Source organism: Patiria miniata, unplaced genomic scaffold (assembly GCF_015706575.1).
Source record: "Patiria miniata isolate m_02_andy unplaced genomic scaffold, ASM1570657v1 HiC_scaffold_14, whole genome shotgun sequence".
In the NCBI taxonomy this organism is placed as follows: Eukaryota; Metazoa; Echinodermata; class Asteroidea; order Valvatida; family Asterinidae; genus Patiria; species Patiria miniata.
In genome coordinates, this window is record NW_024037052.1 from 12,328,408 (window position 1) to 12,354,183 (window position 25,776).

A 25,776-nucleotide genomic window follows, 5' to 3' on the forward strand; every position below is an offset into this window, starting at 1 on the left:
ATTATCCAGCAATTAAAGTTTGGATACAGTGAATTTTATCATTTATACTTTGTGGTGCATTTTAACAAAAAACGACCCAGCTTTTTGTCACTTAAATATTAAATCAGGACTAAATTGTGACTTAAACTAAACCTTTCGGGGAAAAAAACAATGGAACTGACAAAGGTATAAGTTAATTATGAAGAATCATGAAGATATTATTAATAAAACACATTATTGTTTTAATTCATAAAAATGCTTCAAAAAGGGCAGATCAAAATATATTATTTTTCAAGAACGTTTGCAGTTGATTTTCAATTATAAAGTGGCTACAATTGTCTTGAACCTCGGGCTACCCCTATTCTGAGTATCACCCGTCGTCCACGGAGCCCTGCACAAGGGTCTATTACATAGACTAGGCTACCCCCAACACTGCACCCAACAATCAGTCTTTCAAATCGAAGTCTGATATTCTACCACACAGGTTTAACCTATCAATTAACTATGTTTTTTTCATAAGTGTTGTCTATCTTTTCTGTATCTTGCTTCTTCGATATGCGATTTTATCGACTTCGTATCAAAACACGTACAGATTCATTTTGTGACCAAAAACACTAAGATTTTCCACCCTGTTTCCTTGGCTAAGTCCTCAATATTTGGTCATTTTGAGTTTGCATATGAATGGCAAACCGCCGTTGTGACCACAGTCAATGTCGTTCCATGCCCCTGGTATACCCTGCCCATGGATGTCCATCATGTGTATACAGTCGTCCTTCTCATTCGATCCGTTCGGTTCTTGGCCGGCCCACATCTTGTACCTCACGGGGCTATTGTCGCTCCATTGGTAGTTGCCTTCCACCGATATGTCGTTCAGGCCGGTCCAGACCGAGTCAAATCTTGTCAGACAGCAAGAAACAAAATACAGAAAATAATATCAACACGACAAGCCTATATAGTGGGCCGGATTCACATCATTGGCATTATAGGGTAATCCGATAAAACAGCACTGCCCAAGGGCGGATCGGGGGGGGGGGGGGCAACGGGGCCATGCCCCCCCCCCCAAGGGCGGATCCAGAACACAATTTTCGGGGGGGCCAAAACAAATTTGGTCCCCCAAAAATGTGGGTCAAAAAAAAATACGGCGTGGGGTTCGGGGCCCGCTTAAGGGCCCCGAAATTTTTTTGGATTCTAGATGCTCTGTGGTGCGATCTGACTGAGGCAATTTCTGACCACTTTAACCAATGTTTTTTTGAGGAAAAGATGGTGGTGTACTCATTGCCTGCCTTTATTGCGATGTCACATTAAAAAAAAAAAAAAATTGGTTTCGTTTTTTGGGGGGGGGCCATGGCCCCCTTTGGCCCCCCCCCCCCGGATCCGCCCTTGCCCCCCCCCCCCAAAAAAAGCGAACCCAACATTTTTAAAGTGACGACGCAACAAAGGCACGGCAGACACTGCGTACACCACCATCTTTTCCTAAAAAAAAGTGGTTAAAGTGGTCAGAAATTGCCTCAGATAGAATGCAAAAAAATCAGGGCCCTAAAGGGGGCCCCGAACCCTGTGCCGTAATTTTTGGACCCACTTTTTGGTGGACCAAAAATGCACTAAAGGTGAATAAGCTTAAGGTGTAATCATGCATATCACATGCAGCAAAACAAAGGCATTGCCCGCTAAAGATGGCTGCAACGCATATGGTCTACAGTTCGACGCGACGCCAATTTGAAGCAAGTGTCAATTAATTCAAGTTTGCCAAAGAAGGCTCTCTTTTGACCTAAAGGGCCATGCAAAAAATTGTCACACACAAGGAAACTAAACTCAAAATGTTTACATGTAGTTCACTATACTGAAAGTTTTCTATACAAACCTGTTGTAGCTGCCACTAACCGAAGACGGCACAATCTTGGAGCTCCTCCATAACTCATAGATGAACGCATTCTCCGCATCACTGTGGATGGACACGAGATGGCCCTGTGTTCCCACAGGGGAGAAGTACTGCCGGCAGTGGGCCTCGGCCTCACCCCACGGCAAAACCTCACCGAAGAAACGGTAGCAGGAGTCACCGAAGCTGGTGAAAAAGGCGGGGCAGGAGGGGTCGGTCTGGGCCTTGGTGCCGTAGTAGGCCCAAGACGTGGTGACGAGATAAGCAAAAAGGAAAGTGGGAAAGATTGTGTTCATCATGCTGAACTTGAGATGGTAACGCTAGATTGAGAATAAGAGTATAATACTTTTACTCTTTGGGATTTTAACAGAGGGCAGACTAGTCCGTATGTTCCGGTAGCTGTCTGCTGAACATGGACTTATTAGCTGCTTATTTTGTTTGTCTTTGTTTTCTTTTTGGATTTGCTTATCTTTAATCAAATTATGAGACTGTTTTTAGGTAAATAGATTTATGTGTATCTGAACATAACACTGCAGCGTGGTTAAGGTCACCAATCAGTTTCCCCTATATTAAAAGTCTACTTTTCTCGGGTGGGTTTGGGGCAGGTTATTATTTTAAAAATACCCATGGAACGATGAGGTTACGATAGAGATTATGAAATTCGGGTTTTTTTTTGGGGGGGGGGGGTTACATCAGTTTTTACACAGCAATCATCTGGGGCAACAAACTACATTTGAGGGGAAAATATCAGATTCACAGCATGTACATACTGTATCACTCTAGTCCAAAGTCTAAAGACAAGGGTTTGCTGATGCTGATAGGGTATCCCTAACCGCCCCTAAAGCTACAAAATACTACTCAGTAGTAACCTGTAGTATGCATTTCTTTCCATACAAGTGTGCACATCACATGTAGTATTCTGTGGTATTTGGTCCTTGACCCCCAAAGAGCCTAGGTTAAAATATGTGCTGGGCCCATTCCACAGAAATGAAGCCGATTGTTCTCTGCCTCACTGACTGACTCCCCCGACTGACTGACCGACTCCCCGACTGACTGTCATTTGTGACTCTAATTGTAGTTTGTTGAAGAGACCTGGGCAGTGCTATCGTATAGGATAACCCAGTTATGAATGGGCTTATTCTGGCCAGTTGTGTAGACCAGATGCAAGAAAAGACTTCTGGTGAAATACAGCCATTCTAAATAGGTTATTTGTGACTCTGACTGATTGTAGTTTGTTGAAGAGACCTGGGCAGTGCTATCATATAGGATAACCCAGTTATGGATGGGCTTATTCTGGCCAGTTGTGTCGACCAGATGCAAGAAGAGACTTCCGGTGAAATATAGCCACTCTTAATAGGTTATTTGTGACTCTGACTGATTGTAGTTTGTTGAAGCGACCTGGGCAGTGCTATCATATAGGATAACCCAGTTATGAATGGGCTTATTCTGGCCAGTTGTGTAGACCAGATGCATGAAAAGAGTTTTGGTGAATATAGCCACTCTAAATAAGTTATTTGTGACTCTGACTGATTGTAGTTTGTTGAAGAGACCTGGGCAGTGCTATCGTATAGGATAACCCAGTCATGAATGGGCTTATTCTGGCCAGTTGTATAGACCAGATGCAAGAAGAGACTTCTGGTGAAACATATAGCCACTCTAAATAAGTTATTTGTGACTCTGACTGACTGTAGTTTGGTGAAGAGACCTGGGCAGTGCTATCGTATAGGATAACCCAGTTACGGATGGGCTTATTCTGGCCAGTTGTGTAGACCAGATGCAAGAAAAGACTTTTGGTGAATATAGCCACTCCAAATAAGTTATTTGTGACTCTGACTGATTGTAGTTTGTTGAAGAGACCTGGGCAGTGCTATCATATAGGATTACCCAGAATAGTGTGCACTCTGGGAACGGCCTTACTAGACTTGCCTAGCTTCGTTTCTTTAAGTGCTGTATACTCAAATGCTGTCAGAGAGAGCTTGCAAGGAAACAAATATCACATGCCATGCTCAGGTGAGACTCGAACCAGAGACCTCATGCTTGAAAGCGCAGAGGTCTTAACCATTCAACCACAAAGCAGAATATACAGTGCTTTTATATTGTGTCAAGGAAGGGCGACCTCTGTATTAAAATATACATCTCTGCAACAAATGTTCCAGTTTCTTTTCTATTTCCACTGACATAGCACCATCTAAAAGGTTCAACTAAAAGGTGAAACACATACATTGTATAGTTATTATGGGGAATGATACCTTTTAAAGGGGGATATTCCCATAGGGTTGTGCACAAAATCTTTCCAACTTTACTATCCCTAACCGCCCTAAATCCTTCAAAATCATCTTTGCAAAAGTGGAGGAATTTGGAGGATTGAGGTTACCCGGTACATGGCAAAAGTGCGTTACTGATTTCGTAGGATGCACTTTATCAAGGTCTTGGGTCGGACCTTGTGTTGTTTTTGCTCAGCCATGCATACAAATATAGGCCTGGATTATGCTTGAAATCCTCTGTCCTGCTCCAGGATGTCACTGGCCAAGCCTCAACATATTGACAGTCACTGCCGCAGATTTTGCAGGATTCAGGCAGTGGTCACCCCTCCACGGACCGTATTCAAGAAATAATGGAGGAATTTGCAGGATTGAGGCTATATGCTATTTTTCCATGAGGCCAATTGGAGGATTTGGCAGGACTGAGTCTGTATGCTATTTTTCCATGAGGCCAATTGGAGGATTTTGCAGGATGGAGGCTACATCCTAGGGTACATTGACAGGAATTAACAAAACTATTAGGTTTGAAACTTGATACATAATTATTAACTAAACTGTTTTAAAGACAACTGTTGTCAAGGGTCTTAAATGTTAAGAATGGACACAAAAGGAAGAAATATTTACATCTTTTTACGCAATGTTTTCAAAACAACTGTTTAAGCATTTCAATAACATGCAAACAGACTGAAGGACAAGCACTACGTTACATATATTTTAATATTGCACTAATTTAGTAGTAAATAAATTTTCCATCTTAAAGGGAATGTACAACATTTGCTTTTGCTGCAATTTTCAGAAATAAATGGGTTTGGAGGATTAGTATGTTATAGCAAATATTGTTAAAATGACTTGTTTCACGTTTTGGGCTTGTAGATGTTGGAAAAACCAAGAAAACCAATCATGTTCTTGTAGTCTGGTTCCCCGACCCCACTTAAGATGAAACGGAGCAATTTATAGACTTTTGGGAATTGTAAAGTCAGAGAATCAGTCTAGCAGGCTTGTACCCCTTCACAGGTGTGCAATCAATTGCAAAGACAACAATGAATAACTAATTATGAAAAATTAGAAGCAGGTTTTGAAAAAAGCCAGTTTTTTCCAACGCTGGTCGGCCGACCAGCGTTGGAAAAATACCATTTTTCTTGAGAATGATAGCACACCAGGAGCCACGATTTAACAGGATGCTTTAGACTGTCATTCCCTAACAATCCAGTACGGTATTTCATGATAATTTGATCATTTCGTTTTGTGATGTTTGCAAATGTTGTATCTTCCCTTTAATTCGACAAATAACATTTAGTAACTTGGCCTACCAATCACACATCTTTAATGTAGATTGGCCGATATTATTTACAATGTAGGGACAGTGCCAGTCCTTGTCCATTGAATGCTCAAGACAAAATGTGAGCATGACGCGACTTTTGTCAATTGACTGGTACAGTGGAACGCCGCAATAACCAGCATCGCAGGATCCACATAAATTGTTTGTAATAGCGATCGTTCGGTATAGCGATTTTAAGCTGCCGGTGCTCCGGTACTCACTTTTCAATAAATAGCACCCTGAACTTCACCCTGCATGCCCTGGCAGTTACTGAAAGATGACTTTAACACTTGCTGACTATTGAATTATGTAATTACACAGTTGTTGAGCGTACTACCTATAGCAGTGGGTGGCTTTCCCCTTCTATTCCTTAGGGAAATTTATAGCTTGTCGCTCTTCTGTTGACATTTTGCAGCAACAATGTTCGGTACGTTTTGTACACAATAATCTGGAGCCAAGGACGATGTTCGGTATAGCCAAATGTTCGGTATATAGCAGTGTTCGGTATAGCGACGTTCTACTGTACCAGTATTTTTAGTGGAGTCCGTCACAAGTCTGTTACAAGTCCGGTCACAAGTAATTCACAAGTACTTTCACAAGGCCAGTTACAACTAACAGGGGATGTACCGTGACAAAGGAATGCGTTCGTCTCGGTTCATTTGAATAGTTTGTGACTTGAACTGAGATTTGATGACTTGCGGAGACTTGTGATGGACTAGGCTACATTACTAATACAGGTTGTCCCGCAAAAAATCCTAACAGTCGAATCGAGCATGTTTTCAGAAAAGTCCAGTTAGTATTCAAAATCGTGTCTGAAGTATTGCGGAGTAAAATAATTGGTCTTCCAAATGCTTTATAGTTGGTTACATTTTGATGTTTTGTTCAAAAGATACAGCAAGCACAATACGGGACTTGAAAAACCACTTGGGCCACTTTTTTATTTATCAAGTTTACAGATTGAAGCCGGTTGAATAAGTCACACGTTACTATACTAAACAAAGGAAATAAATCCTGTGTGTGTTTCTCCAACTGCGCTTTCTCTCTTTCAAGGAACGTGGCCCAAGACAATTTTCAACCCTTGAGTTCGATGAAGCATAGCGTTTGTTTCAATGCGTCGATTTGAATGAAATAAAGTTTGTATGGAAGATCGGTTGTCTGACTTTAAGAGGTAATTTAAAAATATTCCCAAACCCACATGCGATATACCTTTATTAACTGGTTTCGGCTGTTAGGTTTTTTGTGGGACAAGTTTCCTGAATAGTTATAAAAGGTCTGTGTACCCAAAACAAGCTGAGGCAGATTTTTGGTAGTTCACTTTTGCGTTAAATACAAACAGCTCTTCCTATTCATTATGAATATGATACATTTCACGAAGCCTATCCTGACTCTATCTCGCTAACATCACCATTTCTCTTTTGGCTTAGTTGACCTCCTGTTTCCGTTTGGGTTTCTTGGGGTTACGAGAGCGACTCTTAGCCTTACAGAGGGGGCAGATGGGAGCGTTGCGGTGAATCTGCTGGTGGCAAGACAGGCAATTCTGGGGAAGAAAAAGGACAAAAAAATGAATGGAAATCACCCTTTCTTTAAAGGTAATATACAACATTGACAAACATCAAAGAACAAAACTACCAAATTATTATGAAATACCTTACTGGACTGTTAGTGCAGGACAGTCTAAAGCACCCTGTAAAATCGTGGCACCTGGTGTGCTGTCATGTTCAAGAAAAGTGGTATTTTTGTATCGATTTCCAATGCTGGTCGGCCGACCAGCTTTGGAAAAAACTGGCTTTTTTCAAATACTGTCCACAATTTACCACATTTAGTTAGTCCGCATTTTGTTTGTAAATCGATTACACACCTATGAATGGGTACAAGCCAGCTTGACTGTTTCCCCGACCTTGCAATTCCCAGGGGTCAGGGAACCAGACTACAAGAACATGATTGTTTTTCTTGGTTTTTCCAGCATCTACGAACACAAAACCTCAACAAGTCAGTGTAACAATATTTGCCATAAAATACTAACCCCCCTAAATCCATTTTGAAAGTATTTTCTAACAAAATTGGAAATGTTTCTCAGTCCCAGATTCATGTCTTTTCAACATGTTTTCAATGACTGACCTCCATTGAGACAATATATGATGGAAAAAAGTGGCGTCAGGCCAAAATTATTCTTTCCATTTCCTGCTTCCCCAAATTCGGCCCAGGATTTTTGGAAGACAGTGGCAAAAGCTCAGATGGAAATCAGGATAAATAGGGGCGGAGTTGTACCTTCATGGGCGGGGGTTGCTGTCTGAAAGGAGGGCGCTCTTCACTATGGCTCGTTGATGGCAGTTGGAACGTCGGGCTGGTTGTCGTAGGGATGGTCAGGGGTGTCGGCAGGGGCGTGTCTGTCTGCTCCTCCTTCTGCCATTCCGATTTCCTCTTCCGGAAGTAACTGTTGCGGAAAGAGAAAAAGGTCAACAGTAGAAATGTGCAATTGTAAATAGTTCATTAAGATTTTATGGAATTTTTTTCATTGTCAAATTATATATCTAGAATATGGATTAAGGAATATGTAGCTTTAAAATACAAGAAGAAAAAATCCAAAGGGGATTCAAACCCGAACCACCAACTGATCACAACAACATTTTTGGACACTGTGACCAAGTTCCTTGCCTTAATGAGTTTCAGTGCTGTGTTATGTAAGCTGTGTAAAATCCTGTTGTGAAAAGGGCTGCGGTTGGGATTGGAATCATTTGTCTGGCTATCAGTCATCATGGCAAGACCTCAGTTTCTTGCTCAAGGGAAAATGATTCCAATCCCAAACCACATCAGCCTTTTCTTCACTACATGCAGGATTTTGCACAGCAATTAAGGCAAGGAACTTGGTCACAGTGTCCAAAAATGTTGTTGTGATCAACTGACAATTATTCAGTGATGCGTGACTGAAATTAAATGAAATTCATAGGGGTTTAGGCCAAGGATAAGGTGTATCTGTGTATCTGCACAATAACAAATCAAAATTGACTTCATGGTTTTGTAGTTACATTGTGTGTCAAAAATAGTCAGTTGGACTATTTTTTTTTGGCATACTGTACTGGATAGGTTGATAAACAATAACTACTCCTTCCCCCTAAACAAAACGCTATTGCAGCAGAATCTCCTGCACTGCTTACCTTGGTGTGAGTCTGTCGTCATCCTCGCTCAGACTTGGTAGCATCTCAAGTCCGATGCCATTCCTGACGACGTCTATCTCCCCCTTCAGGCTCATGTACTCCTGGTAGGCCTGGCACGCTGCCTCAAACGACCGATTCCTGTCCTGCTCAGCATGCTTCACTACGTTCTCAATCTGATAAAAAGTTCCAAAACACGTAGATCACGTTTTTGAGAAAACAAGGCACGTATAAACACCATTCATAAATACCTAAGACAGTTTACGCATTCCTATTGGTCGAGAGCCCGTCACGTGGCCGGTCTTAAACGATGATAAAGACATGGCTAGCTGGTCTTAAACACTTTTCCAGTGTCACAATAAAATGTGGACTCCTAAAAATCCAGTGCCTCTTATCGTTTCATTGGTTGAACGTTCACAATCCTCACGTAGGCATGCGCAACACTACCAGGGAGTCAGAATTTTATAGTTCTAAATTCAAAACGCAACGCGCCAGGTGCGTTCTGCGCGACATCGCGCAGAACATGATACGCGCGCGTCAATCTCCAAAAAAGGGTTGTTTACATCTTACTCGCCAGCTGAACACTCCATTATTTTGCAAAATAATGGAGCATAAAGTGAATTTGTTGAAAAAATCGGGATGTTTTGAACGAATTATATCATTTTTTCTTACTGAAAAGGTATTTATGAATGGGAATAAATATGTGCTCCGTCGGTATTTATCACTCTGTTTAAGACCACTTAGAGTCTGGGTGCTGATAATTACCTTCGTCTCCGGCTCGGGTAATTATCAGCACCCAGACTGTGGTCTTAAACAGAGTGATAAAAACCTCCGAAGGACATATTTCTTCCCTTATTTGGGAGTACAATGAATCAAAGGTCACTGATGCAAGTTGACTTAATGCTATTATTCTTTATAATGAAAATGCAAGCCTAGTACCGCTGGTCCCAGCGTGCACAAAATTCTACTCAATTGATTCAGAATGGTTATTCACCAAAATTCTCTTCGTGCATCTGGTCTACACAATGGGCCGGACTAATGGCCCATTCACTGGCGTAAAGGTGTAATCCTATATGACAGCACTGCCCGGCTCACAATTGACAGTTGATCAAAGAAGACACCAGGCTGGCCCTCTGGGACCAGTGAAAAATTACATTTTTGAATTCTAAGATTAAAACTAATCTTTTAGTTTTGAGATTAAAGTAATTTCTTCAAGTAAAGCGATACTTCTACCAATTGTACCCGGAAATTGGCATCACTGGTTACAACGCTCTCCTTCCCTCAAAAATATGAAACATTTGACGAAAGTATTGCAGATCAATAGATCATATACCGGTACTTGGGACCAGTGTTGGAAGATTTGGCTTTGGACACTGACTTGTGAGTGCACTCTCAAGATTGCACTCAATGCAAACTTGAGTCAACTTTTTACAAACTCAAACTTGGACTCAGACTCAGACTCAGATTTCCAGGACTCGACTTGGACTCGAACTCACAGGGTGAGTCAGAATGATCTGGACCCAAGTTCGTCATTTTTTTGGTGGCAAATAGAGAATATTGAGAAAAACAATTGAGTGTTTCATATTATGAATGGTTATAACCTTGTCTTCCACAGGAATTTTGAATTTTTCAAATTAGTTGCTGTGGTGAGGAGTTATGCCATTTTCATTGAAGTGGCTCATTTTCCAGTCTGCAGATGTAATTGGTTTTGCCTTTTTCATGTGTCAATAACTTCAAGTGAGTCAGTCACCATGACCAGGTGTTTATTTGTTATAACACTGCTTCACATCAGTACGCGATTTCAACAAATTTGTTGAACCATGGAACCGTGGTCAGAGTGTTTTTAAACGTGTGTTCTTTGCTAGCACTTTTCTTCAAAATGGTAACAATGGATATTATATAGCCTGCATGAAACTTTCTTCAAATATGTCCAAAATACGGTACAGCCTATAACATACAGGTATATCTCATTTACACTTGTTTTGATAATGGCTACCTAGTTTTAATATTTTTTTTAAATTTGGGTCCAGATCATTCTGACTCGCCCTGTACAATGGAAGAACTCAACCTCAAACTCAGATTTTGATGTGGAGGATGACTACAATTTGGAACCACAAACAACTGAAACAAGAACAAACCATGCACCATGGAGTGTGACACGTGCTTGGACTTCTAGTTTGCTTGCTCATTTTAAACCCAATATCTGCATCTGTAAACTGTGCACACTGTGGCGACTGTTGGTTTAAAATCTACATCCCTAAAATTTGATAAAAAATGCCAGGGGCTTTTCCAATCAGCCGAGTCTCTGATAACAACAATGAAACGGAATCCTTTGCTATGCGAAGAACTTGCCAAAAAAAAGTGAGAAGATATCTTAAGAAGAAATCTCACTCTTTTGAAAAAAACAAAAACAAAACATCTGCCTTGGGAAATCTTAGACTGATTTTTGTCCTGCTTGACTTGTTGATTCTCAGAAAGTGTTAACAGTTGGAGCTTGCCCGAGGGAATTTTCGCTAATTGCAGAAATGATTCTTTCTTTCATCTTAAATTCTTCAGAGTTAAGTTTTGCGTAAATTAGGCCCCAGGAAACAATTACCACTGTCCTTCTGAAGCAGACTTTTCATGAAAATGGTAACAAAATCCGAAATAATTTTTCTTTTGAAACAGCAGACTTGGAATTCCAATCCAAGTTGTGTACTTGATGTCTGTGTACTGATTCCGTGACCCGACCAATCATAAGGGCTACAAGAGGTCAGACATCTTGAAAACAAAACCTTCTCTTTTCAACTTTTGAAAAATCTTATCCATCCTACAGGGTTCTCGGTAAGTTTTTGATTCCTTTCCAAGAACGTTTCACTAGTTTTGTCCAAATAAATGTCTAAAATTGAGCACAACTTTTTGAAATAAATAACAATTCAATAAAAAGTAACCACCCCCACTTTTTTTTTAGTCGCTAGAACTGTTCCTTGTCACAACCAGTTTACCCAAAGGTATTCATATCAGCCTATATTTATCTAACTTTAGTAGCCACCCACATTACCCTGCCTGGGCAAACCCATTCTGGCCACACCCTTATTACTTGCAGCATTAACGTCAAAACGTATGTATCTATATTTAACAAGCACCCAATACCTTAGTCTATGTAATAGACCATGGCGAAACTATTCTATAACATTTGAGCAGATTTACTGATTAATTATGCAAGACAACCGCATCTTGACACCTTTAGATTTTGACAAATCCGCGGGCGCTTTCTATATCGGGTCTTCGGTCATTCACCTTTGTCGTGCCATAGACATGGATAAAAAAAAATACCCTAGACACAGCAACAAAGGTTGTGGTCACGCGCGCTGTATTATGTTACACGATACGCGCATTTGAATAGACCAATCACACATGTAGTCCTGATTTGGGAATGAAATGACGTCATGATTTAGTAAAGTTGACTCCGATTGGCTGAGGTGCGGGATCTCATAAATCTGCATGCTTCGACATATCAGACGTTATACAGGAGACTTGGCTCCACAGATAATGGGTGATACTCAGACTACCAATACCCTGTGTTAAGCAATGGCCCAACACTCAATCTAGCCATACAATGCTATCAGCCTCATCTGTCTCAGTTTAGTTACCACCACGACACCTTTGCTAGCCACACCCACTTTACGGCTTGCATTGCTACTAGCCTTACATCTAAATTTAGTAACCACCCCCATACCCATCCTAGCCACGCCCCTTTACTTACAGCATTGATATCCGCATGAATCTGCCGGAGTTCCTCCACATGTGCCATCTTCTCTTGATTCAGTAGTTCCATCTCGTTGCGATATTCCTTCATCCTTTCCTCCTCGCTCTCCGTCTCTTCCACCTCTTGCAAAAGACGACCCTTCAACTTCTCCAGCTGGACTGCTTTTAAGCTGATGTCAAGAAAAAAAGAAAAAATTTCTTAAAACATTAACCCTAACCCACCTCACTCCTTTAAAATCCTCCTGGCGGTTTTGGAGGATTCTAGAGGATTAAGGATGAATGGTGATTGAATCAAATGAGGATTCTGGAGGATTGAGGATGAATGGTGATTGAAGCACATGAGGATTTTGGAGGATTGAGGATGAATGGTGATTGAAGCACAAGAGGATTTTGGAGGATTGAGGATGAATGCATTTTGAGGCAGGACTGTCTGATGATTTTGAAGGATTTGGCATTGGTTATCCTTCATTTAATTAAACACGAGTGCAAAGTTTTGGGATGAGGAGGATTTTGGAGGATTGAGGATGAATGCATTTTGAGGCAGGACTGTCTGACAATTTTGAAAAATTTAGGCGGAGTTGCAAAATTTTGGAAAATTTTGGAGGATTTTGGAGGATTGAGGATGGTTGTAAGCAACAAGGGCCTAGGGGGTTAGGGTTAATGACCACTTCGTGATAGTACACCACTACGTGTTCCGCGCACAAGTACCCCCTCAACGGTAAGAAAGGGAGAGTTGGAGTGTCATGGCTTAGCGGTTAAGAGCACCGGACTCATGCTCTGGTGTTTAAGAGGCAACAGTGGCGTGGGTACGAGCCCGCCGGGTGGACACTTGTGGCCTTAAGCAAGGCACTTAACCATTATTGCTTCGGCCTTCAGATGGGATGTAAAGCTGTAGGTCCTGTGCGTTGTGTGATGCAGTGATGCAATGCACTTTTAATAAGGTAAAAGAACCCAGCGACACTTATCGCTAAGAGAAGGGGTTTGCCTCAGTGTTTCTGGCCTCCTGTATAAACTCCCACACGGAGTATCTAGGAGAAGAACCAACCAAGAACCAAGAACACTGGAAGAGACATTCGAATGCATTGCCGATGGTACCTAATGCTCACGCGAAGACGCTATTTGGCTTTGTACACATTCAGAATAAAATCAGTCGTGTGTACTTCGTGCTATATGCGCGCAAATTTGTACGCGCATACAGTGTGTCCAGTCCACTGGGCTCACAAAAGTGGTAAGAAAGCGCCCTCTCTTGTTTGCGCAAGGAGCCCATTGATACATGTATGCAACACTTCTCAATTTTGGTGGCGCACGGTGTATCCAACAGTGAGAAGACTTTATCAAGCCTAGGCCTGCCTTATTGAACTGGACCAGAGAGTCTAAATGTATTTATATACTCAATTTATTTATACTCAGTGACTCGGGGAGTCGGGGAGTCAGTCAGAAAGTCGGTCAGTCAGTGACTCAGTCGGACAGAGGACAAAAAGCTGGCTAATTTGCTCTCAGGCAAAAATGGAATGCAAATCCCAGTTTGGACTTGGAGACTTTTTCCCATGAAGATTTTCAGTCAGATAACTTCAATGGCAATTTGCCTTCAATAAGCCAGTTTGGTATTTCAACTGCACATGCGCACAATGATATGAGTCCCGGGTCATTCAGGATAATAAAACGCTCATCGAAGGCGCATGAATGCGCATGGACCCGGGCGCACAGCACTCGTGTGCTAATTACAAGCAAAATGGGCATCTACTTCATCGAGATACCGAACTGGCTTATTGTAAATCTCTGGATTTAAAAAAATTGAATCCTATGAAAAACAACTTTTTCATGTGCACTTAACATCCGCACACGAATACTTAATAAGTGAGAAATCAGGCTTTCGGTAGGTACGGTAATGATAGAAGTTTTTTTTTTCCTGAATGGGGCTGTGCATTGGAACCGGATTCCCGAATACCCAACCACGGATGTCAGGAACCGGTTCAAGACTTCCAGATTACGGAATGAAGTACCCATGATTAACTTGACCCATTACTTACATGACTTAATAATTTCTCAGAAAATGAAAAAGACAGGTTTCGTATGCCATTGAAGGGGAATTTTCACAATAAAAACCAGGCTACATGGAAAAACAGAACAGATTCACGTACATGACGAATGCCAAAAAATGCAATTCACACCGTAAAGCTAAAGGGCTCACTGTACACACTTGTATTTTGCTGTCTTGATGCACCGATGTGGTCATATTATCGTGGAGACCTTTATGAACAATGTTAAAAAGCAACTTTAGAGATATTTGAATTTTGGGGTTGGGATACTTTATTTAAAAACGGGTACCTGTGGTTTTTTTTCTTCAATCGGGTACCTGATTCCCATACTACCCGTAAATGCACACCGCAAGTCCTGAATCAACTAAAGTCTGCTATAACCATTTATTTAGGCTAGGATTAGAATTGCGGTTAAAGGGAATATACAACATTTGCAAACATCGAAAAATAAAACTACCAATTTTTTACGAAATACCTTACTTGGATGTTGGTAAATGACAGTCTAAAGCATCCTGTAAAATTATGGCACCTGGTGTCAAGTCATTTTCAAGAAAATTGTATTTTTGTAAGCATTTCCAACGGTGGTCGGCCGACCACCGTTGGAAAAACCTAACTATTTCTCAACTACTGCTCCAAATTTACAACTTTTGTTCAGTCCAAATTTTGTTTGCTATTGGTTACATGTTCATGAACGGTTGCAGGCCAGCTAGACTGGTTCCCTTACTTTACAATTTTCCGACATCTATAAATTGATCCATTTTATCTTTAGTGGAGTCAGGGAACCAGACTACTTAAACATTTTTGTTTTCTTGTTTTTTCAAGCATTTACGAACACAAAACTTCAAACATGTCAGTGTAACAAAATTTGATCTATTATACTAACCCCTCAAATAGTTCATTTCTGAAAATTACAGCAAAAGCCAATGATGTACATTCCCTTTAATATCGCTCACTGTAAAACACAAGTTTGCATGCTACATGTAGGTGCCCTTTATATACATTAGCCATGGGGGGGGGGGGGGAAGTTGGCAACCGTTTACAAATTTGATCACTTTGGGACGCACTATGAATATTTTTACAGTTGATACAAGACAGAAACCAATAAATCAATATGGCGAGTGGCAATGAAAATAAACCGTTGCCAATAATTTGGTCCGGAAAATTTAATTAAAAATTGCATTACTTAGCCAGGATTAGTCGGGCGAACCTTCAGTTGTGTAGGTTTGATTCTCAGTGTATTAAAGATAATGTACAACATTTGCTTTTGCTGCAATTTTCACAAATAAATGGATATGGAGGATTACTATGTTATAGCAAATTTCATTAAAATGAATTGTTACACGTTTTGGGCTTGTAGATGCTGGAAAAACCAAGAAAACAAATCATGTTCTTGTAGTCTGGTTCCCTGACCCCACTAAAGATGAAACGGAGCAAATTATAGACTTTGGGAATTGTAAGGTCAGAGAATCAGACGAGCAGGCTTGTACCCCTTCACATGTGTGTAATCAATTGCAAAGAAAACGCGGAATAACTAATTATGAAAAATTAGGAGCAGTTTAAAAAAAAAAAAAAAAGCCAGTTTTCTCCAACGCTGGTCAGCTGACCAGAGTTGGAAAAATACCATTTCTCTTGAAAATGTCAGCACACCAGGAGCCACGATTTTACAGGATGCTTTAGACTGTCATTCCCTAACAATCCAGTAAGGTATTTATGATAATTTGATCATTTCGTTTTGAGATGTTGTATCTTCCCTTTAACTTGGAGCAAAAACAATTAAAGGGGAAATTTCCAAAAACAAATGTGAAGAAATGGTGTCTTTCAAAATCTTGAGAGTGTGAGGACAAGAAGGTCCCTGCCTCTCTGGCTGGCAATTTCAAAAAGGGCAGCCCAGCAGTCAAAATAAACCAAATGACTGTTTTTAACATTTGAGTGTTCCCTGCCTTCATAAAGCAGGATTGACTGGCTGTGATTGTTATGAAACCTGATTATACCGCTATGCTTTGACTGTAGGAGATTGGTAAGCCAGCTGTGCCTACCAGTCACCTGCTTTTGTCCGTTGATGGAATTTGACTGTCACAGTGCCTACAAGGAAATATAATCTGACTGTTGGTGACTAGCCTGGGTGAAAGGCATGGCAGGGGAACAGGATTGAATTTTTGACCGTCTGTGACTGATCAAACAAAAGGAAGGTTTAAATAATCAAGCTCAGTCGATGATAAGAAGTTGCATCTGACATGAATTAGAAAGTCTAAAAAACAATTCGCTGCTGCTAATTTTAGGACAGCGTGCCAAACTCGATCACAGAGAGCCATTTCCAGACACGCTAGTCCACAATTTCCCCAAGGATCAACCGGGCTCATAGCACTTAGCCGAACAAAGACTGACATTTCTAGCCGACCCAAGTCCCAACACAGGGAGATTAATTAATGCAATTTATTTAAGGAATACATTGTGTAGACACAAAACAAACTGTGTGACTCGGGGCATGGCCAAAAGCCATTTATTACAAAGGTCGGAGAAGAAAAAGGGGGGGGGGGGGAGATAAGTACGAACAGACCTTGGGCCAGATGTATCGAATGAACCACTCAAGCATGAACTAAATTAGCCTTTCGCACAACTTCACACCTGTGTCCCCACTTAACACAACCCTCGCTTGTTTACACACAACACAATTCATATGTAATTTGTATATAACTGTTTGCATTACTGGCCCAGGAACACAAAAACAGGGGAAAACTGCTACAGATAGAAATAACAGGGGGTGTTTACTTTGGATTTGCGGGCTGCCGGGTGCAAAACGGGCAATCAATGCCAAACCTGGGCGGCCATTGTCGGCCAGTGTTTGTTCAAGGAGGCAGTGCTGAGGAGGCGTTCGGAGATTGTGGGAAGCTGAACACTTGGTTGGTTAACAAGATTGTAACGAGAAAAAAAAAAGGTTGATGATTTAGGTCGCTTGGAAGTAATCTGTCGCGGCTGAAAAATCACTTTTTAATTATCTGGGGTTCTTTTTGTTCTGTGTTTGTTTTGAGGGGAACTTTAAGCAAAGCTCTTTAGACAAAGAATGCCCACACTTCAATTTTGAGTTTGAGAGACTTTGCCCAGAAATGGGTGGAAAATTCTGGAACTGACTTTTAAAATTGAGTTTGAACTTTAAGCATTGTACAAAATACTGCTAAAAGAGGTTCCTCGAAGGACCCTAGGGCTTAAACTTACCGGTACTTCGACTGATCTGAATCCATTACGACTTTTTTTTGTGGCTTAAGTTCATGCACATCAACATGACAAATTATACAATCATATAAATGTACTATTATTCTGATCACAACAATCATGACAATGAACGATCTGAAATTTTCAAAACACAATTTCCATCACGTGCGGCAATGTTTTTTTCCTTGTTTCTGTGTAAACAAGCCTACAGAAAGGGGTTAGGTTTCAGATGAACAATTCTTGAAACTTAAATTTCAAAACCTACTTCAACAATCTCATGGTATATTTCAATAAATTAACCAAAAAAACTCCACATTCAGTGTCACTGACCGATTCGTCCTAAAATATTTTTCGCGGCTGAAAAATCACTTTTTAATTATCTGGGGTTCTTTTTGTTCTGTGTTTGTTTTGAGGGGAACTTTAAGCAAAGCTCTTTAGACAAAGAATGCCCACACTTCAATTTTGAGTTTGAGAGACTTTGCCCAGAAATGGGTGGAAAATTCTGGAACTGACTTTTTAAACTGAGTTTGAACTTTAAGCATTGTACAAAATACTGCTAAAAGAGGTTCCTCGAAGGACCCTAGGGCTTAAACTTACCAGTACTTCGACTGATCTGAATCCATTACGACTTTTTCTTGTGGCTTAAGTTCATGCTCATCAACATTACAAATTACACAATCATAAAAATGTACTATTATTTTAATCACAACAATCATGACAATGAACGATCTGAAATTTTCAAAACACATTTTTCACCACGTGCGGCAATGTTTTTTCCTCTGTTTCTGTGTAAACAACCCTATAGAAAGGAGTTAAGTTTCAGATGCAAAATTCTTAAAACTTAAATTTCAAAACCTACTTCAACAATCTCATGGTATATTTCAATAAATTAACCAAAAAACCCTCAGAACTCAGTGTCACTGACCGATTCGTCCTAAAATATTTTTCGAAAAAAATCAGAGAACAAAAAAAGGAAAAAAAATAAAATAAGATCAGGATTTACAATTGAAACGGCTTTTGGTTCTCCGCTCCGCACGTTAGACCGCGGCCCGGAGGAGGCCCGAGGGAGGCATTAACACTTTCACCTTGTGTGTAAACGCTGTAAATGATACATGCTTCAATTAACACCAGTTCTGTGTATAACAAGTCTTGCCAATTACACGCCGAGTCCGAGGGGCACGGGCTCGATTTGCAAATAGACAACCTTGTCTAACGGAAGATTAAAAAACTGCTTGTACGACAACGACCGCACTTTTTTCTCCTTCTTTTTCCTTCGACGTGGAGTGTCCTACACACACACGTTGGAGGATCGTTAGCTGCGCAAACAACCGCCTGAGATGTAGCCGAGAGCGCTTTTCGGCGAGATGCATTTCGGTGTCTGCAATTTGATCTACAGCGCAATTTGCGGGTTTTACATTTAGACGCTAATTTTGTCGGGAGAAAACAACAAAGTTTTCCGTGGGGACATGGGAGCGAGTCGGGTTGAAAGGCTGTGAACAGTTTGTGGGATTTTCGCTGTCAAAAATGGATAGGAATTCAAACGAGCTTATTTATTATCCTCTTAGGTTTGGCATGTTTGCCACCATAAGTCAATGCAAAATGGTACAAAAAAATATGAATAGAATCAAATAAACTACAATGGGAAGTAACTTAGTCACAGGTGCAAAATCTGCCCTTCTTCTATTTTAATTGTTCTAATGAATATGATAACATGTACAGGCGACACCAGCCGTGTGGTTGCGAAGGGCGATTTCTAAAGGTTACGTAAAACTTTACTTTGAATGAAACTACATGCACACAGCCATGTTCACTTTGGACAGGTGAAATCTTTGATAATTAATTTCTCCTGTTTGGAAGATTGTATCTTCATGCGACATTCATGGTTTGTTGTTCTAATAACGATCCAAGTACCCGGTAAGTGCTAAAAATCATTGTGATATGTTAACTATTTTTCGTTGAAATTGGAAAAATAGGCCTGTCTACATGCATTTTTAAGTTGTAACACTGGTGTTTGCAATATCTGTCAATCTTTTCAAGCCATACAAATATTAATAAGGTTACTATCCATTATGGTGCACAGTTAACATTTGGAGAAAAGCCTCCTTCACGAGTTACTAGTTGATAAATATCATTTTAAGAAGTACACATTCATCTTAACTTCTTAAGATCACCAAAACGTAGTGTTTATTTTAAGCTCTGACAGCAGCTTCTGCATGTCACTTGGTGGTCGGTCGGTCGGTCTGTCTGTCTGTCACCGGAAAATTGACCAAACTAAGCCTCCTAAGTTTCCCATAAAATATAACTACCAACTTTAAATTTTTGAAAAACCAGAAACAGTATAAATTAAATACTTTACAAAAATTGTTTGTAACAATTCGGAAAGATGTTTATGAAAATTGTGTAAATGGAGGCAAAATATTTGCAGTAATATTATAATCCTGTGGTATTTATCACAAATCGCTATAAATCTAGGTATAAATCTACAGCATTTTTGGGCGTCACATTTTTCAGCTCCAGCAAGGATCATTTTGATCGATTTCATGCAAGACTTTCATGCAAGACGGCCAGAGCTTATTGTGCACTCGCATTTGTTTTCATGACACAGTAGCTTATTACAGGCTTTCAAGCAGAGCCAGGTGAAAAAGTAGGAGAACAGTAGGATGAAAATATAATTTAAAACAAGTAGGACAAAAGTACCGGTAGGAATTTGGAGGACAAAATCAGGATAAAAGTAGGACTTTTGTGGGCTTATAGGAGTAGTTTTCGTTGATGCTCGCCCATGTCCACAGCATTATAAGGGGCAGGGGGGGGGGGGTATGATAGGTACATACCATTAACAAGATTGCGGGTTCCAATCCCGGTGAAGTTAGTAACTGGTAAATAAAGAGGATTGGAGGAGGGTAGAGAGTGAGTCAAGGAAGGAAGTAGATAAAAGAACCGCAGAAAATAACTATTTGGCGCTTGGAAATTGACTAAAAAAAAGTGGCGATCATGAAGTGTAGGGCCCGGTTCCTATTATAAATAACAGGGAACAAAATCCACTTTAAAAATATAGGACCTACCAAACTAGTTGGCGACATTCTCAATTAACAGGTATGTCATAAATAGAGGGCAGGGTTTTGATTTTTTGAGGGAAATTTTGGGGAAAATGACGATGACAGTACGGCGACAACACGTGACCTCAAATAAGCCTCATTTGGCATGTTCTGTACTCACAACACTTGTGCTCCATCCTCAACTAAGCTCTTGGAAGTACAGTTGCAGTACTCCTGCACCCAAGCCATTCATTGTGTGATTTACATATATTTGTGTAATAAAAAATTATCAATGAGATTTCATTTTTCGGAGTTGTGGGACAAAAAAGTTGGAATTTCAAAAAAAAATAGGAAAAGTAGGAGGAAGTTAAAAAAAAACCTAGGAAATGTTAAGAAAAGAAGGAATAGACCCCTACTTGAAAGCCTGTGATTATTGCAATGCCTATAGATACCTTTTGCAAACAGCAAATAATGTCATTGCATAATGAGCCAAAGCAGTCAACATCAGACAGTACACATCAAGCATGTGACAATTCACTGCCAATTAAAAAAACTCACAACAACAAAGTTAGCGCGGAATGAGATGGAGAGTCATCACGCGCGAACATGTCTAAACCGTCAACAACAAAAAACCTCTCATTGCGCATGTTCAGTGCTGTGCTGGCACATTACTGAAAGCAACAGGGGACCAGTTCACAGTCAAATACACTGCCGGCAAATTTCTGATTGGCTTCTCACAACAAAAAATGGTGGGGGGGGGGGGGAATGACCCGTTCTCCTGGTCAAAAAGTGTGTGATGGGGGCCTGGAGGGGATTTAATCAGATACCAGTATATCCTTCCCAACATCGCATGGCACCAACCGTAAACTGCAAACAAAAAATGTACTTTCTACGGGGCTCATGAAGTGAATATTTCTTAGGAACATAGTTTGTGCTACTTTCTAATCCTCTTCAGTGTATGAAAACTAATAGATATTCCTTTTTGGTTAATTTTGTGGAAAAGTGCACTTCATTAAACATTACAAATTGTCCATGCTTTTCCAGACAACTGAGGGCGCTGTTGTTGTGATGTCATTTCAGGGAGATAGTATGTGTTTTTCTGTTGAAATGCTCATTGAACACATTTCGTCACTGACACCACGAAGTAACACTCCACGTGTTAAACCATATGTTTTTCGATTTTCAGTTTTTTACATTTTTAAACATTATTCATCAAGGCCAAGGCCTACCATTGCATGAAGTTTCAAAGCTTCAAGAGCTTTACTTTAATAATTACGCTAATTATCCATGGCAACTTTTGCACAAAAGCGACAATTTTCGTTTTCACAAAGTAACACTCAAGTTCCATTTACCATTGCAATGCATGGCGCACACTCTGCTCAAATGTAAGCCAAAACGTTTTCACGAAGTAACATTCTCCTAGTATGAGCGCGCGTGCGCTGACCTGAAGTTGCACTTTCCTCGTGTTGTATACATTGAAGAGTGTTACTTCGTGAAAACGAAAATTTACAGTTTCGCAGCTTTTTCAGTTTCAGGAACTAACAATCACCTTTTTTCTCTTATTTCTTGTTGATTTAATACACAAACGGGTGAAAAACAGCAGATTTAATCAATTCAATTCATCAAGTGTCCACACCGATAAACCCAACTGAAAATACTCTGCCGTTTTGCACGGTGTTGTTTTAGAAGGCGTTCAACTTTAGATGCCGTTTTCTACGATTGCTAGTTTTTACTGGTATGTACATGGGTGTTACTTCGTGGTGTTGCTGATGATTTGTGAGAAAAGTTTGCTCATTGGCTTAATGCCATGTATTGACACAACAACGAATCACTAATAAAAAGAAAGTTTACAACAGCGAAATATCCAAAATTTGGGCAACTTATGTACATGTACATTATTAGGATTTGGCCTTCAGAAATTCGGGTAACCAGATTTTAAGCATCCCTATCCAAAGGGCAACTACATTTTTGAAAAAATTACGAGGCCTGATGCATCATGTATGGAATTCCTTCCAAAGTTTAAAGGCTAATGAATACTTAATACTATGAAAAATTAAAGACTATTCAAAACATATTGCATTATCATTGAGTACAGGTGGTGACGTGTGTCGATGTCTTGTTATGTACACCGCATACATCAATAACCAATACCACAAATGGTCGCCAAGACCGTCTGCTACCAAGCTGATGACTAGTGTGGAATTCATTCCTAAATGTTAAATACATCAAATAGTCCCTTACGGGCAACGATCTTCGACTAGTGTAGCTGTAGCGAATATTGGAATAAGGCTGGTGTGATTAAATAATGCGCCTTTCAATTGTTTCCCCCACCCCTACCCCCCCCCCTTCCGGGCTTCCCCACACATGACGTGGGGATCGTCACTTTTGAAGTGACAAAATCCCCACCCTGCGGGCAAAATGTAAGTGACAATCCCCAACAAACATACGTGGGGTGCATATTGCCTTTCCATGAAGTACGCCAATGGTAACAATGTAATTTGGGTGACACATCAGACCTGGGGCAGGGGGGGGGGGGGGGTATGATACTAGGTGCATAACATTAATGAGATTGCGGGTTCCAATCCCGGTGAAGTTAGTAACTGGTAAATAAAGAGGATTGGAGGAGGGTAGAGAGTGAGTCGAGGAGGGAAGTAGATAAAAGAACCGCAAAAAATAGATAGTGGATATTTTGCCGGAGGTAATGACGGCAAACTAACGATTACTAAAGGTTTGCCGGCGGCAATCCATATCAACAGAGGGCGCTGTACTCTTTAAAATAGGGCTGAATTATAAGATGTATTAAATTCCCACCAAAAGCTGTGTAGCACGTTTGGTGTAATGGTTAAGCAAAGGCTCTAGTAAGCGGGATGACTCGTGTTCGATTCCGACCGCACCACATTTTACAGTTTTTTTTTCTGATCCCCAAATAAATAAGAATATTCTTCTTTTATTATTTTAACATGTCTCAAACATTTTTTGCAGAGTATTACATTTTCTGTTTCAGATTTGTGGCTCTGGAGGATTTTTTTTAAAAGGGAAATAAAGTCCGAAATTATAAAATGGTCTGAATCCCATCTTGTGAATACGAGGTAACAACGATAATTTTGGCATGGAGCCAGACTAAAACTTTTCACCGGAAAATGTTTTGAGTACAAAAAAACAGTAACTGCGCATGTTCAGTGCATATCCGGCAAACTAACGTTTACTAAAGGTTTGCCGTCTCCGGCAAAATATACACTGCCCAAAAAATAACTATTTGGCGCTTGGAAATTGATTGAAAAAAAGTGACGTGCGTCATGTAGGCCTGCGCCTACGTGTAGAAGACTTTCCCAGATGCTTACCGTATTTCTTTGATGCGTTCCATCTTGTACAGCAGCTCTGCCGTCTCGCGTTCAGGCTCCATCGCTACCGCTAGCAACTTGAATAAAGTTACAAGAGTCGCACTTGCAGTTAGAACAGAATATCTGAATTGTGATATTCGTCGCAAGTCCTAGGCTATGCTGCACGTCCTCACGGTATGACGGCTGCGCTTAAAATGAAAATGTTGTGCATGTGTTGCTTCAAACACGATATTTACTCGGGAAGATTTACAACGTGTAGTCTGACACGATTTCTGTGTGATGAATAATACGGAGTAGTTAGGGTACCAGACCATTCCGTTCTTCGCGTTCGCGCGGTATAGCGCCCTCATTGCTCTGTCCGCGCTATTTCCACTCGAAATAATGATTTTAGCTTTCCGAAAGTTGCTTTGCAAGAAATTGATTATTTTCTCCTAACGAATTTGTATGTTTTGTTTTAACGAAAAACCCTACTTATTTCGAGTTTGGGCGTCTGCATCCCTCTGCAAAAGGGCTTTCATTTTGTACACAAATGCAACAGCCCTGCAAGAGTGAAGTTATTGTCTGGCAAATTAGACCGGGAGCCAGGGGGGGTCAGCCTAGCTGGAAAGTTAACCAATTTTCATGTATGCAGCAATGTTCCACATGCATACCAATGTAAGGAAATGGACGTCTGCCGGGCGCACTGTGGTGGGTATGGTCAGGAGGGCCATGAGAAAGGGGCCACAAAATTGAGCTAGATCAGCTGGTGAGTTAACCCAATGAAACCTACTGGAATATGTTGGGCCTAGTCCCAGGTATCATGAATGGCCACTGCCAGACATTTTCAGTGGTGGAAAGTGCCCGCCAGACATGAAAAACCTGTATAGGAGGGGGCGTGGCCATAACCCCCTCCCATTCCTTTTCGCCGATAAAGTAGCAACGCATCGATATAGAAAAATGTAAAACCAGTTTCTATATGTGCCCTGACTCTTGTAGAATGCAAAAATATAACTTACGAGTAATTTAAGATCTGACTAATTAACTAACGAGCGGCGCGAATAGCTTGGAGGGGGCGGGGCTACCACCCCTCCAAGCATATTTTCGTTTATATCATTGCAACGCATTCTATTAATTCTGTCAAATTTTCCTGGCATGTTTGCCGATGCCTTTTGGCTATTGTGTATCCATTTTTAACAAAATGAAGCACACTGTTCTCATCAGATGTCTATTTCCCGAAACAAATAGGTTATTGACCAGGTTAGCAGTACATGTACATGTACATGTACATTAGATTACACGTGCTGGAGTCGGAACTTATAGAAAAGGGTACAGATAGTAAACACTTAAAAACTTACAAGAACAGGTTTTTTGCACCTTTTCCCCTGTTCAGTTATGCTTTAAAAATACATTTGGGCACAAGGTGAAACATTCTCACGTTATAACACTTGTTATTTTACCCTTTTGTGGGCGTGACCTAAATATGTAAATCAGGGTGTGATTAAGAGCACTCTGATTCAAACGAGGTCAATTTGTAATTTTGCTGACAAATGACAGTGGTACTGGTATGTAAAGAAACATGTGCCATTGGGGGACACACGGGCATGTAGGGATGGATGGAGAAACATATGAGAGAGATAAAGAGTAAGGAGGGGGAGGTACATAGGGTAGGCCTATTATGCTTGGGTAAGAATGGAGGGGAGGGGGTTGGGAAGGAGGGGGCACAGGAGGAAAACAATACCCAATTTTTAAGTCTCCTATGATCCCACTTCTTGCCAAGTGCTCTTTGTCCCCCAGCCTGATATCTCTCTCAACCCCCACCCATTTCGTTTATCCTCGCCC

At 40.6% G+C, this 25,776-nt stretch overlaps 2 protein-coding genes across 2 annotated transcripts; both read right to left on the reverse strand.

Annotated features, from left to right (window-relative positions):
* Positions 1 to 39: 39 nt before the first annotated feature.
* Positions 40 to 2,242, reverse strand: LOC119722084 (echinoidin-like). Its single transcript, XM_038192103.1, has 2 exons — positions 1,841 to 2,242; positions 40 to 875 (listed from the first exon to the last, which is right to left on the reverse strand). The coding sequence occupies exons 1-2, from the start codon at positions 2,152 to 2,154 to the stop codon at positions 629 to 631; spliced, it is 561 nt and encodes a 186-aa protein (XP_038048031.1). The 5' UTR covers positions 2,155 to 2,242; the 3' UTR covers positions 40 to 628.
* Positions 2,243 to 6,560: 4,318 nt separating this feature from the next.
* On the reverse strand, positions 6,561 to 24,203 carry LOC119722085 (zinc finger C4H2 domain-containing protein-like). The gene is made up of 5 exons (XM_038192104.1): positions 23,959 to 24,203; positions 12,332 to 12,503; positions 8,590 to 8,762; positions 7,703 to 7,868; positions 6,561 to 6,971 (listed from the first exon to the last, which is right to left on the reverse strand). Exons 1-5 carry the CDS (start codon positions 24,018 to 24,020, stop codon positions 6,855 to 6,857), a joined length of 690 nt encoding a protein of 229 aa, XP_038048032.1. The 5' UTR covers positions 24,021 to 24,203; the 3' UTR covers positions 6,561 to 6,854.
* Positions 24,204 to 25,776: the final 1,573 nt, after the last annotated feature.